Genomic DNA, 17,419 nt, shown 5'->3' on the forward strand with positions numbered 1-17,419 from the left:
GGTGAGCATTCGCTTATCACACACCAAAGAAACAGAAAAACTTGTATTCATGCCATATGAACCCCTTTAAGAAGTCTTTGTACTCAAAACACAAGTGTAAAAGTTTTCTGAGCACCGCCAGACTGTGATTTCTTTTAGGAGCACTTATCATTCAAGAAAAGAATCTCTAAGCAGCCACGTAAAAGAAAACATTCTCTGGTTTGGCATATGCTGCCCCGGTGGCCACAATACACCGCAGCAGCTCCGTACAATGCAAGTCATCATAGGGTCTCATGTTCTTCAGCTCAAAGAAACTCCATCCCAGCCTCTGCTTAAAACATAGATCTACACAGACCACAGCAATTCCACCAGCCCACTTATCATCAAACTGTCTAGCTGGGTTGGAATCATTTAAGCTAATGCCCAGCGCCTTGCAAATCAACTGATTTGGAAAGTGATGGCAATAATGAATATTGTTTTCAGGGCACAGTTACAGCCAGTGGATCTGATTCAGTAATGGAGGGGTCTAGGTGAGAGTTGATAGGTCTAAATTTTACTTTTTCCAGCGAAGAAAATAAAGCGTTGCACATACACACAACTTCGAGCACACACACGAAAGATAAAGGAATGTGAGCCGCATTTCTGTCCTCATAGAAATCTATTCTGGAGAAGTCCTGCGCAAACTGTAATTACCACAAACAAGATTCAGAGATGAATAATCACCTTTAGCAACATGGAGGAGAATTCATTATAATGCAAAGGCTGGGAAGGGACAATTTAATTGGAATACTGCATAAACATAACTTCAGTGGTAATAAAAGCAAAGAAGAAAGGTTTATTAAATTTTGCTTTTTCATCGGGGTCTTTTGAGATCAATCAGATGTGTTACATCTGATCGAATGGATTGTGAAACAATAACCACTCAAAAGGTTTTTGCTCAGCATTAATTTGAATGAAAAACATAATGTGGAAAGTAAACGATATCAGGAGGAAACATTGCAATATTTCTTGAATTATACTTTCACGAGTATAGTCTCTCACTATCCCCACCATTTTATTTGCTATGTGTCTAAGCAACGTTGTGCTTACCTCATCCACGTTTTCAAAGGCGTTGATGATGTCATAGGGCAGGCAAGAAAGCAGGTCTATGACAAACCAGGTCTTCAAGTAGTTCATACGTATGAGCTTTGGGTCAGATATAACCTCCCCTCCAGGACCCACAAAAGTGGTATGGAAGTTCAACACAATATCCACAAGGAATATTACGTCCACCACGCTGTCCAGAACCAACCACACCAGGTTGTTTTGTTTGGTCTTAAAGGAGACATTGTAGGGAACCATGATGGCTGTGTAGAAGGTGAGGATGAGAATGACCCAGTCCCATGTGGTCTTAAAGGTGCAGTAGTGCAGGATGATGTGAGGTGGAGTTTTAGGAGCCTCTTGCTTGTATTGAGGAAGAATGTCGGAGCCTAGCTGAAGAGCCTTTGAAACAGAAAAAGTTTAAAAGGTTGAAAGCTTGAATCTCAACTAATGACTTTTTTCTAATGAATATTAATATGAATTAATAAAATTATATCATTTTATTTTATTTTTGTGAAAGATTGGTTGCAATTTATTTGAAACATTCAAAGAAACAAGAGTGTTCATAACTTATCATTTCATATAATTTTCTGCCATTGTTTTCTACAAAAAACAACTAGTAGCATTTACGTAATTTTTGTTGTGTTCATTTTCACACAGTTTTTTAATAAAATTTGGCATAAATAAACTGCCTGCAAACAGTGACAAAAAATGTTAAATTTTTAATAAAAGAAAACTGTGTGCAAATATTATGAAAAATTAACACAAAAAGGTAAATCCTACATTGACAAAAAAACACTTTTTTTAAACTTACTTTAAAAATGTTTTAACTTTCATCTCAGTCCCCCAACTCATTCAGTTGTACAGTGATGGTAAAATAAAGGTTATGTCTGATCAGTCTTTCCTTATTCACACTAAAAAAACTTGTAGGATTTTTTCATTTGTCAATTTGCATAATCTTGCAGTTTATTTACAAAATTATACCTAAAAAAATTGTCTCACGTTTGCGCACTTACTTTCTAAAGTAAATTTTAATCTAAAAAAATTGTGTGCATATTAACACAAAATTAAGTAAATCCTACAGTTGTTCTTTTAGTGTACCAATGTAAAAACTGATCAGACAATCACCATTTTACCATCACTGTATAACCGAAATAGTTTAATATTTTAAGGGGACTGAGATGAAAGATGAGGGGCTAAAAATTAATGCTGACCCAAGCAGGTCTTTCCCTTCTCCAAAATCATTCACTGTAAGCATACGCATCGTGAATTAAGACACTGTTAATGTTTAAAAGGCACTATAAGAAATAATACACCAAAGACTTAAAGAGACATAGAGCTTACATCAGCAGTCATTGGGCAGCAAAGTTTACGATAATAAAAATGAAGTCAGACTAACTACTGTATTTCTGCTATGTGTGGGTTGTAGCAGTACAAAGACAGTAAGAGAAGACGACTGACCTCTTTTGTGTGTCAATATGCGTGAGTGGGTCAAGCCTATAATCTTTGTGAGCAAAATAGCTTTATAAATATTTATAAACAATTGAATGTCAATTTTATAACAATGGCCTCACAAAACAATTTCAACGATTTTGGTATGCTCAAAAATAATGGCAATAGGTTTGTATGACGTTCGGGTGTACTGTACCTTTAAGGTAAGGGGATAGAAAACATGATTAACCTGCTACAAGACCTTCTCACTAAAAAAACCTATCTGGTGAAGTTTAGATGCTCACCTCTGCCAGTCGTGAGTGCTTGTGGCTGACCTCGGTCTTGTTCACAGGTGCAAGCTGCTGCAGTGTACTCCGGCTGTTTGTTAATGCCCTGGTTAGCCTAGCAAACTTGGTCCATCCTACAACATGGAAAGAAAAACAATAATGCAATAGGAACTTGGCCCGCTTCTTGGTCCCGTCTTTTTCATTTCCCTTCAAATGATCACAAACTCACTTTTCTATATTGTAACTAGCAGGGCTCCAAAACCTTATTGATTTCCACTGAGGGAAGTTCAACTACCTTCTCTACTAAAGCCAGTTGAAAGTGAACACTGATGAAAATTTTCTCTTGAATCTCCCTTTTTTGTCTCAAAGGTTCCATTGCAAAAACAACCCATTTCCCCTCTTCTACATCCTGTGAATGCGTTATGTCTAATGTTTCCTCTTCTGTTCACCGTTCTTTGCAAAAACAGTAACTGTTGGGGATTTTGGGTTTCTTTATGACTTTATAATGAAATGCATCATGACATGTCGGAGACATGAAGAGAACAGAAGTTGCGTCCAACGAGGAGCATCTTTTGAAGTCACAGCATTTCATTAATATTTAACTGGTGTGAAGTTTCTCCTTTGAGCTCAATGCCCCAAAGTCAGTTGGGTCACTTGAGTCCTACACAGGAAACTGTCTTATCCCAATGAAGATCTTCATCAAACAACTACTCAAAAATATAAGTTTATCATTAAACAATGTACGCACGGTACAGAAAAACGTGTAAGTTTCCTCACCATACAGGTAGAACAATATCATTAGATTTAAAGGGATCACCCCAAAATAAAATTCTGTCATCATTTCTTCACCTTCTTGTTGTTCAATACCTATATGACTCTATAGGTGGAACATAAAAGAAGATATTTTTTTCTGAAATATCTCAGTGGTATATATCATACAATATCATACAATGGTAGTCAATGTTGTTCGGCGACCAATGTTCTTCAAAATATCTTCTTTTGTGTTCTGCAGAAGTCATACAGGTTTGGCAAAACTTGAGGGTGAGTAATCCGTTACAGAATTTTCATTTTTTGGGGAACTATCCTTTTAACTAGACTAACCATTCTTATGACTCACTCTACTCATAATTTCTTCATGAAACAGAACATACTTTTCATTTAGCTTTCATGAGAGACAGCATTTTTTTAAAGGTTTGCTGGGTGGGAAAAGAGGTTAAGCGCCCATTAAGTCACATCACATGAATGTTCTAACACAACAGTACAGGACCCAAGAAAGTCTGATAACACTGGGCCTCTCTTCGTTACAACAAGCACACAGAGAGAACGTCTTTCTGCACGGCCACATGAACAATGAACTCAGTGAGGGGATAAGTAGGGGAAGTCAGCCGTGTGCACTTATTGGTAGGCTGAATAAAAAATAGCACGCTGGTCTGTTCATGCCTTTTCAGCATTTTATATCAGAAAGAACAAACATGCTACATTCAAGTTAAGGACTCGAGGTGTAGCAGGCATTTGTACTGGAATACAACAATAAGACTTAGTGTAGTGTAAATTGATTCATAAAAGATGAAAAGATTTTGGATGCACATGACTCCTGAGGCTTCCTCCAGATTTGGCCGTCCCATAGGGCAAAAACAGTGCTAGGTAGCCAGCACAGTGCGGCCACGAGGTAAAGCCCCAGAGAGGTCCCTGTTTGGCCATCACACAGCCTCAGAGCAAAGTCTCAGACCGAAGCTACAATGGAACATATGTTTTCCCAAACGCACCACATCTGGCGAAAGATTACCAAACAGAACTGCAGTGCCTACCCACATTAACACAATCTAAAGCTCGACAAAACCTAGCATACACAAGAAGAGTTTCAATTCAATTTAAAAATAATTATATACATTCATAAAAATAAAGATTCTTAAAAGGTTCTTAACATCAATGCCATAGCAGAACCATTTTTGGTTCCACAAAGAACCATTCAGTCAAAGGTTCTTCAACCATCTCTTTGTTACATTTATATAATCTGAAGAATTTTTTTGCCACAAAGAACCATTTGTGTAACAGAAAGGTTCTTCAAATGTTAAAGGTTCAATATGGAACCAAAAGGTTCTTCTGTGGGATCAAAGAACCTTTTGAAGCACCTTTTTTACCGACGCAGAAAAAAATATAGACGCCTTTCAGCATTTCAGCATATATTGTGTCAATTCCAATCCAATTTGTAGGAATTATATAAATCACCCAAGATAATGTCGCTGGATTTTTTACAACATTACAAAACAAGATCCTGCCTAAGTAGAGCATTCCATAAAACAATTGGTTATAGAACATAGCCCTGAGTTACAATTAAACCCATGTTTGCCAAATCCACCAAATCGGGCCAATGAGTGTCTGCAAGGTCTGCAAGAGTGCAATGTCTGTATAAATGAAAACATAGGAGACAACAAAGAACTGCGAATACAAAAGATCTACAGCACTGAACTTACAGGATGTAACAGAGCATAAACACCAATTCCTCTTTCCTGTTGAGGGAAGTTTTTTGCTAACCACGTTCCCATTGGGACTTCTGCTAGTTAGCTCTCAATTTATCTTGGTGTCAGTGCTGAGAAGCTAAAGGCTGTTTGCGGGGTTGAGCATCCTTTCCAGGTGACTATCAGATGCTTAGAGAAAGATCTGGAAGGATCTCATCGGGTTTCACTGTTGCCATGGCGCCCATCTTCATTCCTTATTTTGCTCTATTATTTGCTATTATCAGAAGTTTGTGCCCCTCTGGGTAAGTCACCATCAATGAAATAACTGCGATTTCACTGTGATTGTGGTAAGAAACCATCTCTGAGAAAGAGGATACATTCTCACCTGTGGTTTAAAAAAATATTCAGAGATAATTTAAACTCTGGAGAAAAACATAAACAAACTCCCCTACAGGACTGGGAATACTGATGTCTTATGTTGAATTCTTGATACGCAGATGCTTTGCATATTTCATGGATGGGCAAAATCTATTCCAATAGGATTCCTGTGTCCTTTGGGAGCAAATTACATGGAAACCTGCATGACTACACACACTTCTGCCTAAATCTCTTTTTCCCCCAGAGGTATTGGGTCACAAGGACCGAAGCTCTAGGCAGGGGAGAGCTTTATTATACAACTAATTGCAAGAAGCTCCAGTCATGTAAATAAAACAGAAATATCAAATAGTGTTTTGTGTAAAGTGTTATGTAGTCGTACCGTAGGTTTACGTGAGAAACAGACCAAAATGTACTTTATTATTTAATGATAAACTCTTCCCTATGTGTTTGGAGCCGAGCTGTGAAATCAGATAGCAAAAAGATGTTTGTCCAACTAAAAATATCATAAATGGATCCCTTTTGGCTGGAGGGGTAGAGGAAACTTTCCATTACATGTAAAAGTTTTCAAATTTTGCATAGATATAGGCTGTTTATTGACTATCATTTACTTTCATTAAAAACAGAAGCTTAAAAGTGTAACAGCATATCATTTCATCCATTTCATTATGGAATCCAGCTTATACCCTCTGCCTCTTTTTATGCACCCTGAAGCAAACAGCAATTGACTTGATAATAAAATAAAAACTCTTTTGATTATTCACTGATTTTTACTCTTGTCATTTCAAACCTTTATGACTTCCTTTCTTTCTTTAGCAGAACACAAAAGAAGATATTTTGAAGAATGTTGGTAACCAAACAATGGCGGTATCCATTCACTTCTATTGTATTGACACAAAGCCAGTCAATGGGTAAGTCAATGGGTAAGGCCATTGTTCGTTTACCAAAATTTTCAAAATATCTCCTTCTTGTGTTGTGAAAAAAATTTATACTGGTTTGAAATGGCAAGAGGGTGAGTAAATGATGACAGCATTTTCATTTTTGGGTGAACTAGCCCTTCAAGAGCTTTAAGATCCCTTTTACTTCTTATTGAAAGTGAAAGAAAGTGATTTATTTGTCAGATATGGTGACCCATACCCGAAATGTGATCTCTGCATTTAACACATCCAGCAAATCCTGAACACACATACACCCGTAGCAGTGGGCAGCTATCACTGCAGCGTCCGGGGAGCAAACAGGGCTACAGAGCCTTGCTCAAGGGCACCTCAGTAGTTACACCCAGCCCTGGGAATAGAGCCCGCAACCTTCCGGTCAGGAGTCTGTGACTGCACACCCCCATTGACTTCTCTAATAGATGTACCCCACCTACAACTTCTCGGGTCACGTTAGGTCAATATAATAAAGTTAAGGGTTAAACATCATCATTATATCAGTATAACGACTCTCTCATTTGTCATTTGACATGAGCTATTCATGAAGCAATATTTAACCCACACCTGGTGTGTGACGTTTAACAAATGCCCCTTTAGATCAACAGCTCTCGTATTTACCAAACAAGGCCATGTGCCAGCCTATGCATAATCTGATTGTGGTGTTATGTATTAGTGCATCAAGGGTCACAAGCAGCATAGATTAACATTTTGATAAGGGCAAATAGTTCTTGATTTACAAACTAATCGCTGTAGATGATTTAAGCGTCTGATAGAGTGTTTGTGGCTCTGTGTGATGTCACACATAGTTTAAATATTCTATGCAGGTACAGTTGAAGGTCATCTCTGCCAAAGTAGTGTGTATCCAATCACCTGTGATGCATAATATTTTTTTAAAGAAACGTGCCTGATACATTAAAGTTACAGCAATGATTTTGACGTAAAATCAATGATGTAAAAGACATGGTTGAAATGAAGTAACTTTTACCAGATATAACAGAAAAACTATTTTTACTGTGGAAAAACAACATTTCATTCTCATAAATAATTTTAATATTCAACATGCAGCTATTATAACTATTAGATTTGCATTTTTGTTCTTCGTAGATTTTTTTATGAGCCAATAAGCTTTAGATCAGTACAAGAGTTACCAAAAAGGCTCTATCGTTCATTGCACGAAAGACTGTTTAAGAAGATTTGATCTACTAGTTAATTTCAGCTCTACCAGTTCATTTGAGAATGAGTCCTCTATCTTAACCCCAAATCTTCCCATCCATCCGATTGGATATCAACGAGAGTGTGAATGTGAAGTATTTGCACACCCACTGACAGCAACCTCACCCGGGCACAGGTGCCCTGCCACTAAACGCCAGAAACTGATATCTGGTCTCTAAAGGGACATTCCAAATGTGTGTGTGTGTTTCAAGAGATCCAGTGTGGTCCAGAATCACTGTCAAAGGACAAGCACTTCAGTTTAGCAATGCCACAATTTGACAAGAAAAATAGCCACTGGTTAAAACTTATAAAAACGGAAGCTGATATAGACAGAAAGAGAGGGAGTAAATGGAGGGGAAAAATTGGGATATGACAATGGCCATCAATCATGTATCCAAAGATACACATGGAATGCTCCACAGTTTACTCCACCACACGCCTTATACAGCAATCCCGAACATAAAGTGACAGCTTGTCGGTCTCATTACACTGACGAGAGCTGCTGTGCTAACACACTCTCCACACAACCACACAAGCTTGGTTAAAAATGGATTCCATTGAACTGGCAATGGTCTTTTGTGTTGTGTAAAAACAGCTATTGAAGGCACAAAGAGAACAAGTGTGCACTTATACTTAGATCTAATAAATCTCACGGCCAAATCCATCTTTAGTTGTAAGCTTATTTTATTTAACAAACAACATACAAAGCTGAAAAGCCAAAGACAGACGGAAGCTGTGCAGAGCAATGATTTTCCACCAGAGGTTATAGATACCACAGGGGGCACTTGAGCAGCTTCAAGGGGGTGACAGACAAATAAGCCCAGTCTCATAAAAAATATGAAGTAATAAGTGTGTTCTTCCAGCCACGGTATTGATTTGTTTAATTTAAAAACGAGTTGTTGTAACAATGGCCACTTGATCAAATTATCAAATTAATAATAATGCCAAATTAATTGTTCTACATTGCGCGTTGCTGTACTCTGTAGCTCTGTAGTTAAAGCATGGCGCTAGCAACGTCAAGGTCATGGGTTTGAATCCCAGGCATTGCAAATACAAATGTATAGTTTCATGAAATGTAAGTTGCTTTGGATAAAAGCGTCTGCCAAATGTGTAAATGTAAATGTACCCAACAGGCAATTATTAACTTTGTGCAATAATAAAATGAGCATTTCTAATAATATCCACCTGATAATACCCTATCTTTTTAATTCTATTTTGTGTAAATGGTATTCCTTTATGCTGCATAAATGTATATTTTATTGTTGTTTATTGTATTCTATTCTTGGTCTACTTGATGCTTCCTTTATCAAAACAAATTCCTCGTATGCGCAAATATACTTGGCAATAAAGCTCTTTCTGATTTCTGAATTATATCCTGTATAATGTCAAGTTAAAGAGATAATTCACCCAATATTGAATCATTTACTAACCCATTTGGCACATTAAACCTGTATGACTTTCTTTCTTATGTAGAACACAAAAGAAGATATTTTGAAGAATGTTGCATTGGTTTTGTGTCTGTACGATAGAAATGGTACCGGTGTTGTTTGGTGTACCAAAATTCTTCAAAATTTCTTATTTTGTGTTAAGCAGAGGAAAAAAATACAGGTTTGGAATGACAAGAGGGTGAGTTGATGACAGATGACAGTTTCTTGGGGGGGTGAACTATTGCTTTAAGAGGAATGATGTTTATGAAGATATACTGTACTTGAGCCGTACTGTTTGGCAAAGACGGAGCAAAATCAGCATAAAGTTCTTACCTCTGGTGGTTTCATCTTCAATGGGCTGCTTGAAGACAGTGATATCCTTGAACGTGCAGAGGAACAGGACCACTTTATCGTTCTCGTTCCTGATGGGGGCCACCTGCATGTAGAGCCACACAGGGGTTCCTGACAGCAACAGAGGAAAGCACCAAGAAGGAGGGGATGAAAGCAGGACAGAGTATGAAAAGTGATATGTGGAAAGACAAATTTATAAAAGAAGATATAAAAGAAACAAGGAAGAGAATATTGGGGGAAAGAGGATGTCATGGAGGTTAGGTGTCAGGTGAACAAAAGAGGAATCAATGACAGTGGGTTTATGGTGCCGAATAGAGATTACAGGAGAAGGATAGACGAGATGGGAATTGAGAAAGAGGAAGGAGATGGGAAGATAATTGAGAACAGGACCCTCCGTTGACCAGTATGAGAATTTACTCTATACCCGTGTGCCTAATGGGTCTTTAACACGATAGCTTTATCTTGTGGAGGACTGGAGGCAACATGGGGATATTGATCTTTATAGTACCTGCGTTATAAAAATCTGAGAGCAGAGAGGACGTCATTGTGCCCTACTGTCAGATGCCTTGGGGTGTAAATGAACAAATGTACCAGCAAGAATGCTGAGTTTCAATCTAAGTGAATATAGGCATATCAAACTGAGTAAAAAAGTTCACTTTCACAGGGATTTCAATGTCTTTAAATTCTGATTACATATTTGATAAATATAATATAATTATACACGCAAAAGCAGATTCAAACTTGAAGGGATAGTTCGTCCAAAAATCAACATTCTGTCTTTATTTGCTCACCTTTTTGTCATTTCAAACCTCTATGACTTTCTTCTACAGAGCACAAAAGAAGATTTTCTGAAGAATGTTGGTAACTAAACATTCACTTCAATTGTATGAAAAATTGTATAAACACAAAACCAATGCATGTGAATGCATCGCTGTTGTTCCGGTGCACCAAAATTCTTCAGAATATCTTCTTCTGTATTCTGAAGAAGTAAGAAAATCTTACAGGTTTGAAATGAAATGAAATGAAAGGGTAAATAATGACAGTATTTTTATTTTTAAGTGAACTCTCCCTTTACAGAAATATGGGCATGGGGCTATGTTGCCTTGTAGCCGAATTAACCTGAAGTAAGCATATTTAATTATTTACATAAAATAATTTTAGTTAGATAATTATTAACTATAAACATTATTTTATGTTTTCATGGGTACGTGGTCATCACGTTGCATTGAACCCAAGGACCCCATTTAACTTTGCTTCAGTTGAGGTGGGTATAGAGAAAACGTATCGTTCTCTTTAGCCATCATTTTCATTTATTCAGCTTCGAGCATGAAGCATTTGTCTCACTCAACGCTAACCAAACAATCATTTCTGGAAATACTCACTGTTCTTCTTATAGAGCAGCACTTCAACGCAAATGGATTCATAGTTATCAAAGGTCTGCCTGACTTTGTCTATCGTCTTCTTGTCTGTCAGCTCGCCGTACATGAAACTGCCGGGTGGACGGGGAGAGAAAAGGGTAAAAGGTATAAAAAAAGATGGCAGGATGAGAAAAGTGGATGTTAGAGGAAACAGTGAGACAAACAGAGAGAGCAGAAAAAGAGAGTTAGGTGAGGGCACACACACCTGTCCGCCCAATAAACCCTATCATGTCTTTCAATGTCAATTAATTCAGTGAGCATGTGCGCTGGGGGGCGTGGCTGATGACACGGGCTGTCAGGTACTGCATACGCTCTATTTAACATGAACAGAGAGGGGAGGCTGGTCAAACAGCCATAGTTCCGACATCCACCCTTAATGTTATTTATTAGGAAGGGAACATGATACAGAGGCAACTAAACCAAATGAGAATTAAAATTTTGTAAATATGATCTTTATAAAGTCATTACCTCTTTAGTTTTAGAACAGAATAATATATATATATACTATAAATATCCAGGTTTTTAAATGGCTGATGACAACCATTAAAGAGCGGAATGTCTCAAAATGCTCATTTAATAAACAAATTAAAACTAATTTAATCAACTATTACAGCATTGTTACTCAAATTTTACAAAATTTTTTGAAAAACAGTAAATTATCACTATACACTGATTTAACCAAGTGACTGTTGTCCTCAGGACAACATATTTTGTTGACCTTAGGACAACATTTTTATAAATAAAACCTAAACCCGTACCGAACCCCAACCCTAACCAAAACTTACCCCTAAAGTCAGAGGGAAATGATAAGTGAAAAACAATGGTCTAGAAGCACCTAATGAAGATTAAATTTAAAATAAACTGTTTATTAACAATTAACTGTTTACTGTATATTAAGTTATTTCTGAAAACTGATTGGTTGATTTAAATGTTGTCCCAGGGTCAACATGACGTTGTCCTAAGGATATTAACCACTTGGCAAAAACAGGAGAGCCATACATTGGCAAAGCTGTAGGTTTTTTAAGTGGCTCAAGGGAAAGTTGGCACCTCTGTTGACAGTTTAAGTTTTATGGGCCGAGGCTGATTGATCTTTATCAAAAAGGAAAATTTAGAGAAGAGCTGAGAGGATCTCATCGTGCCATAATTTCAGATCCCTAGAAGCGTAAATGAACAAATGCTTCAGCCAATATGCTGTTTTAAATCCAAGTTAACAAAGGCATGAGAAATTTGATTGGAAAAAATAATGGGGATTTTAAAGCAACACTGAGGAACTTTAGCTCACAGGCTCCCCCGTATTGTTGATAAGCGCAATTGTCTGTTATTAGTGTTGTAAATAATGTTGAATTGGTTTACTAAGCTGATGAAACCGGTGAATGCAGAAACGTCGTCCCTACAATACAATTACTGTTTACATAATTTGTCCCAGTTCATATGTTGTGTGTTCTGTTTCTGATTTGGTAAAATGTTTATGGTACTAACATGTATTGCGGTTAGTAATAAATCTGCACAGCCAATACATCAGTCAGTTACAAATAAATTTACATGTGAATTGTTGAACTTCACTACAAATTCTTAATTTTTAATATCGATTTGTTCAAAGCCCTGCACATGAAATTTTAGAAAATTTTAACTTTATAATTCCCTCAATTTATTTATACATGAATACTGTAACAAATCTCCATAAAAGGAAGGAAGGAGGCGGGAACCGGCAAACATTTAAACATTTAATAAAGTAATATAACAGCCGGCGGCCCCTCACGGACGACCGCCGGCGAACAAAACATAATATAAATACAAACATAACATAAGTTCGGGCCCGGTCCTCTCTCTTCGACGGTCCGGTCGCTCGTTCCTTTTATGCTCCCATCTCCTACGTGATTCGAGCCCGGTGTGCGCACAGCTGGCGCTAATTCACAATTACTCACCGGACTCGAACCACGGTCTCGCCCCGCCTACTCTACTACAAATACATTTCGCTAATTCCTATCCTTTTTTAGATTGTGTCCATGTTTTAGGTAATCGTGGCCACATTTGACTAATTTATTCTCTTGTTTTTGGCCAATTGTGCTCATGTTTTTTCATTTCTGTCTGCGATTTAATATAACCACCACTACTTCATGATAAAACAATTAACTGCTGTTGTTGATATAGCAACTTTGATGTTGATTATAAAAAGAACAATTAAAGCTGGACTATGGTGTGGAACCTTCTTACAAAATTGAAAAAAAAAATTTGCAAAGATATTTTTCTAAAACAAGAGACCAAATGATTTGAGCACAGTTCAAATACACTGGAAAATACGTAAATTTACAGATTTTTTTATGGTTTTTTTTTGTTTTTCCACATATATTTTTTAAAGGAATAGTTCTGTTTTTTTACAGATTTTTATTTATTTCTTTAAAATACGGTCAAAAACATAAAATTACAGAAAAAGACGGCAAATTTACAAGAAAACTGGCGAAAGCTCATTTTTTTGTTTTTCCCAGCTGCAAAAAAATATTTTTTTACAGGATTTTTGTTGCACCATGTCTGCGGCGGGATGCGAAGCGACATACAGGTTGTTCTTATGGGATTGTCTTGTCGCGCCGCATCCAGTATGGACAAAAAGTATAATTATAATGGGTTCTATTGTCTCATATCGCATGTCGCCACGTCCGGTGTAGACATGGTGTTACAGTTTATTTTAGAAAATACGGTCAATTTTCATTTTTTTAATGGGATTTTTTTACAGTGTAAAATGAGGAAACAAAATGTATAAAATGTGAGAATGATTACCTAAAATTAGGAAAATAGTCATTAGTAAATTAGGAATCCATGCTCATGTTTTAATAAACTGTAGGAACAAATTCTTGTTCATGGCCACGATATCATAATATTTTCTCTATATGTCATGTGTCGGCTCAGATTTGTGCTGTAATGTAAACATTTAATTTCTTTAAAAAATATATTTGACTAGCATCCTCCAATAAAACATGCTTCAGAATGTTACACAAGCCCCTCCTCGTGTCCTCACACCTCATGCTGTGAGAAGAGTTAGTTATCCTACTTGAAAGTGAAGCGTAAGTAGTCTTAGTAAAGTGTGGAAGTCTGAAATGTTCTCATTCCCAGGGCAATTGTCAGATCTTATGAAACTATTTTGTTGAAAAGCATCTTCATTCTGCACAGGGGATACTTTAAGCTGAGGACAGTTTGCAACAGTTCAGGGGGAACATGGAGTTATTCTACAGCCCCACTCCTTCTGTCTGATTCACTCATTTCTTTTTGTTTCCATCTCTTTCTCTTAACCTCTATTTCCCATTCTCATTTTAGCTCACCCTTTAATTTGGCATCTGATGTCCATCACATCTTCAAGTGGACACATATTTCATTTTTACGTGATTCCTGGCTTTTGGAAATGACTACAGTCAGGATTATGCTGTTTTGCAGTCCCTTTAGCACCTCTCACAGCTCTAAAATGTTTTATTTGTTTTGGATCTTCTTATCAGTTCAGATTCCATAAAGCGAAAAATACAAAGGTAATTACGGTGCAACAGGGTTTAGTGGCTGTAAGCGGCTCTGAGGTGTACAGTATCAAATCTTCAGCCCTTATTGCTTTAGCCGACGAAGATTTGTGTCGAAATTCCCCCTGAATCCTGAGTCACACAGGATTCATATTCAGTCTGTAGGCAGATCCATATCACTGCATGTAGGTAGAGCCAAATCGCTGTAGTTGGTATTTCTATTTCTACTCCTATGATTGGCACCTCGCTGAGTGTATTTAGCGCTAACGAGGAGCTCAGCGGAGACTCTGGGGAGAGGCCAGGTTAGCAAACGCACTCGCCGAGTAGCAAACTAAGCACATTCTAGGAATAAGGGAGCAGTTCACCCCGAAATGACAATTCTGTCATCATTTTGTCACCTTCAGGTCGTTCTTTCTTCACAACAGGAGAGATTCAGAATAATGTTCTGGATGCTATATAAGCCAGTGCAAAATGACTCTTTTTCAAATGTTTATATACTGTATGTGGTCCATGCAATTCGGTGTATTACATCTTTTAAAGGTTTACAAAAGGTTCTGGTCGGAAACAAACAGATTTAATTTTGAGTGAACTGTTCCATTGCCATTGCCATTTACCCACCCTGTTGTCATTTTAAACCTGTGTGATTTTCTTTCTTCTGCAAAACCAAAAACCGTTGGTCTCCATTGACTTCTATTGTATGGACATAAAACCAATGCAAAGCAATGGTGACCAACGGTTTTCTGTTACCAAGATCTTTCGAGATATCTTCTTTTGTGTTCTACAAAAGAAAGATAGTCATAAGGGTTTGAAATGACTAGAGGGCGTCTACATAATTAAAAAATAATATAAAAGAATATTTACTCCGAATGTGAAATATCCCTTTAAAACAATATTGAACTCAAGCAGAGAAAGTGACACCCTGGAGCATGTTGCCATTAGAAACGTTTTGTGGGGGCTTTCTTTTGCTTAAAATAATTTATATGTTTTTGCAATTATGCAGACACTGTCTGTCTGTAAACATTACTGAAGTGAGAGAGTCACTGTAACGCAAGTTACCAGGCCGGAAGCGGATCCCTGTGCAGTGTGTATTTAATGAAAACAATACAAGTTAAAACAAACCGAGGTAATCCACAGAAGGAAGGAGGCACAAAAACAAAGCATGACACAAGGACCGACACCAAACAAAGGAAACTATGGCTTAAATACATTGGGGTAACAAAGGTAACAAGAAACACCTGGGGAGACAAATTAACAAGAAAAACTACAAAGGACTACAAACATGGCACACAACACGAAAACAAAATAAAAGTTTAAACCACGAGGGAAAACACAGCCAGGATTGTGACAGAGCCTCCTCCCTAGAAGCGGATTCCAGGCGCTCCTAAAAAACGAGTTCAGGTGGGTAGATAGGGAGGGACCTGGTCCAGAGGCGGGACTGGGCCGTGGTTCAGTGGCGGACCTTGGAGGCGCGGGCTGGTCTGGAGGCCAGGCCAGGCAGTGCAGGAAGCCTAGATGTGGCGTCTGGAACGAAAGTGCCCAGACACAACACAGAGCTGCAGCCACAACCATTATAGCAGACTCCGCTGACAGGACCTTAGAAACAGCTGCCTCCGGAAGCGGCCATGGTGTGAGCGGGCTCTGGGTTGGCGGCCATCTTGCGAGAGGGCTCTGCACTGGCGACCATGCTGCGAGCGGGCTCTGGGCTGGCAGCCATCTTGAGAGCAAGCTCTGGGCTGGCGGACATCTTGCAAGTGAGCTCAGGTAACACGGCCATAATGACCGGGGTGGCCACCCTCAACGTTTACTCAGCCGGTTTACTTCCCCCCAACACGGCGAAATCCATAAATGTAGCTAGCGATCCTCTAGGTTGATTTAATCCATAACAAAAAAAGTCAATAGGTGCAAAATCCGGGAGATGTGAGAAATGAGCATTTTCCATAAAATCCTGAAAGTGGTCGTCGAGGGAGTGCTTACCCTGCCGTGGAGACGAGACTGACTGCTGGTCAGTCTTTCTGTAACGCGAGTAACTAGGCCGGAAGCGGATCCACGTGCAGTGTTTATTAAATTAAAATAATACAAGATAAAACAAACTGAGGTAATCATCAGAACGAAGGAGGCACAATAACATAGCATGAAATAAAGACCGACACCAAACAAAGGAAACACTAGGGCTTAAATTCACTGAGGTTACAAAGGAAACAAGTAATAACTGGAGACACTAATTAACAAGAAAAACTACAAAGGACTACAAACATGGCACGGAAAACAAATTAAAAGTCCAAACCACAGGGGAAAACACAGGAAGGATTGTGACAGTCACTCACCTGCATGTGCTGCTCTTCTGCATGACCTCAGCTCTGTGATAACCAGACAGCTTGCAGAATCCGTCATTACTGTAAACTATAGGCCATTCCACAATTTGTGCATTGCCCAACAAGAAGCTTGTCTCTGAAAACCAACGTTGAAGAGAAAATATAATGAATTATGAGGAAATGGGACAAATAAAACAGCTTGAGTTGTTGCGTTCATTCATAATTTCCTCATCCTCACGTCACAAACTTGTACGACTTTCTTTCTTGTGCAGAACAAATGAGAGGATATTTTGAACATAACCATTGAGGCCTCTTCTTTAAAGTTACACAGACGAAATTTTGAATAACATTGGGGTGAAAGATGACAGAATTATAGAATTATACCTTTAATTTAATTTTATGAATTATACCTAAATTCTTAGTCTTATTTTTTTTAAATAATTGTAAGAAAATAAAACGGGGTAATCCAAAAATGAAATTTATTTATAAACTATCACAAAGCCACTGAAAGAACAATTAGGCCTACCTGAGATGTAAAATATGACGCCCTGTCTTGCACTGGTCAGAATTTAGAAGTTCACATAATATCGCCTGGCCCTTCTTTAGTTATGGAAAATTATAATACTGTAGATGTTAACCAAAATCGTAATAACAAA

At 37.9% G+C, this 17,419-nt stretch overlaps 1 protein-coding gene across 1 annotated transcript in view; it reads right to left on the reverse strand.

Moving 5' to 3' along the window:
• The window catches only part of kcnh5a (potassium voltage-gated channel, subfamily H (eag-related), member 5a), an 85,759-nt gene that overhangs the window by 61,404 nt on the left and 6,936 nt on the right, over window positions 1–17,419 (reverse strand). The window contains exons 2-6 of the mRNA XM_056764448.1: window positions 16,776–16,899; window positions 10,916–11,022; window positions 9,516–9,644; window positions 2,796–2,911; window positions 1,069–1,461 (exon numbers count right to left, since the gene is read on the reverse strand). Of these exons, the coding sequence (XP_056620426.1) occupies window positions 1,069–1,461; window positions 2,796–2,911; window positions 9,516–9,644; window positions 10,916–11,022; window positions 16,776–16,899 (869 nt within the window). The remainder of the gene's footprint in view (window positions 1–1,068; window positions 1,462–2,795; window positions 2,912–9,515; window positions 9,645–10,915; window positions 11,023–16,775; window positions 16,900–17,419) is intronic.

Source organism: Triplophysa dalaica, chromosome 13 (genome assembly GCF_015846415.1).
Source record: "Triplophysa dalaica isolate WHDGS20190420 chromosome 13, ASM1584641v1, whole genome shotgun sequence".
NCBI classification, from domain to species: Eukaryota; Metazoa; Chordata; class Actinopteri; order Cypriniformes; family Nemacheilidae; genus Triplophysa; species Triplophysa dalaica.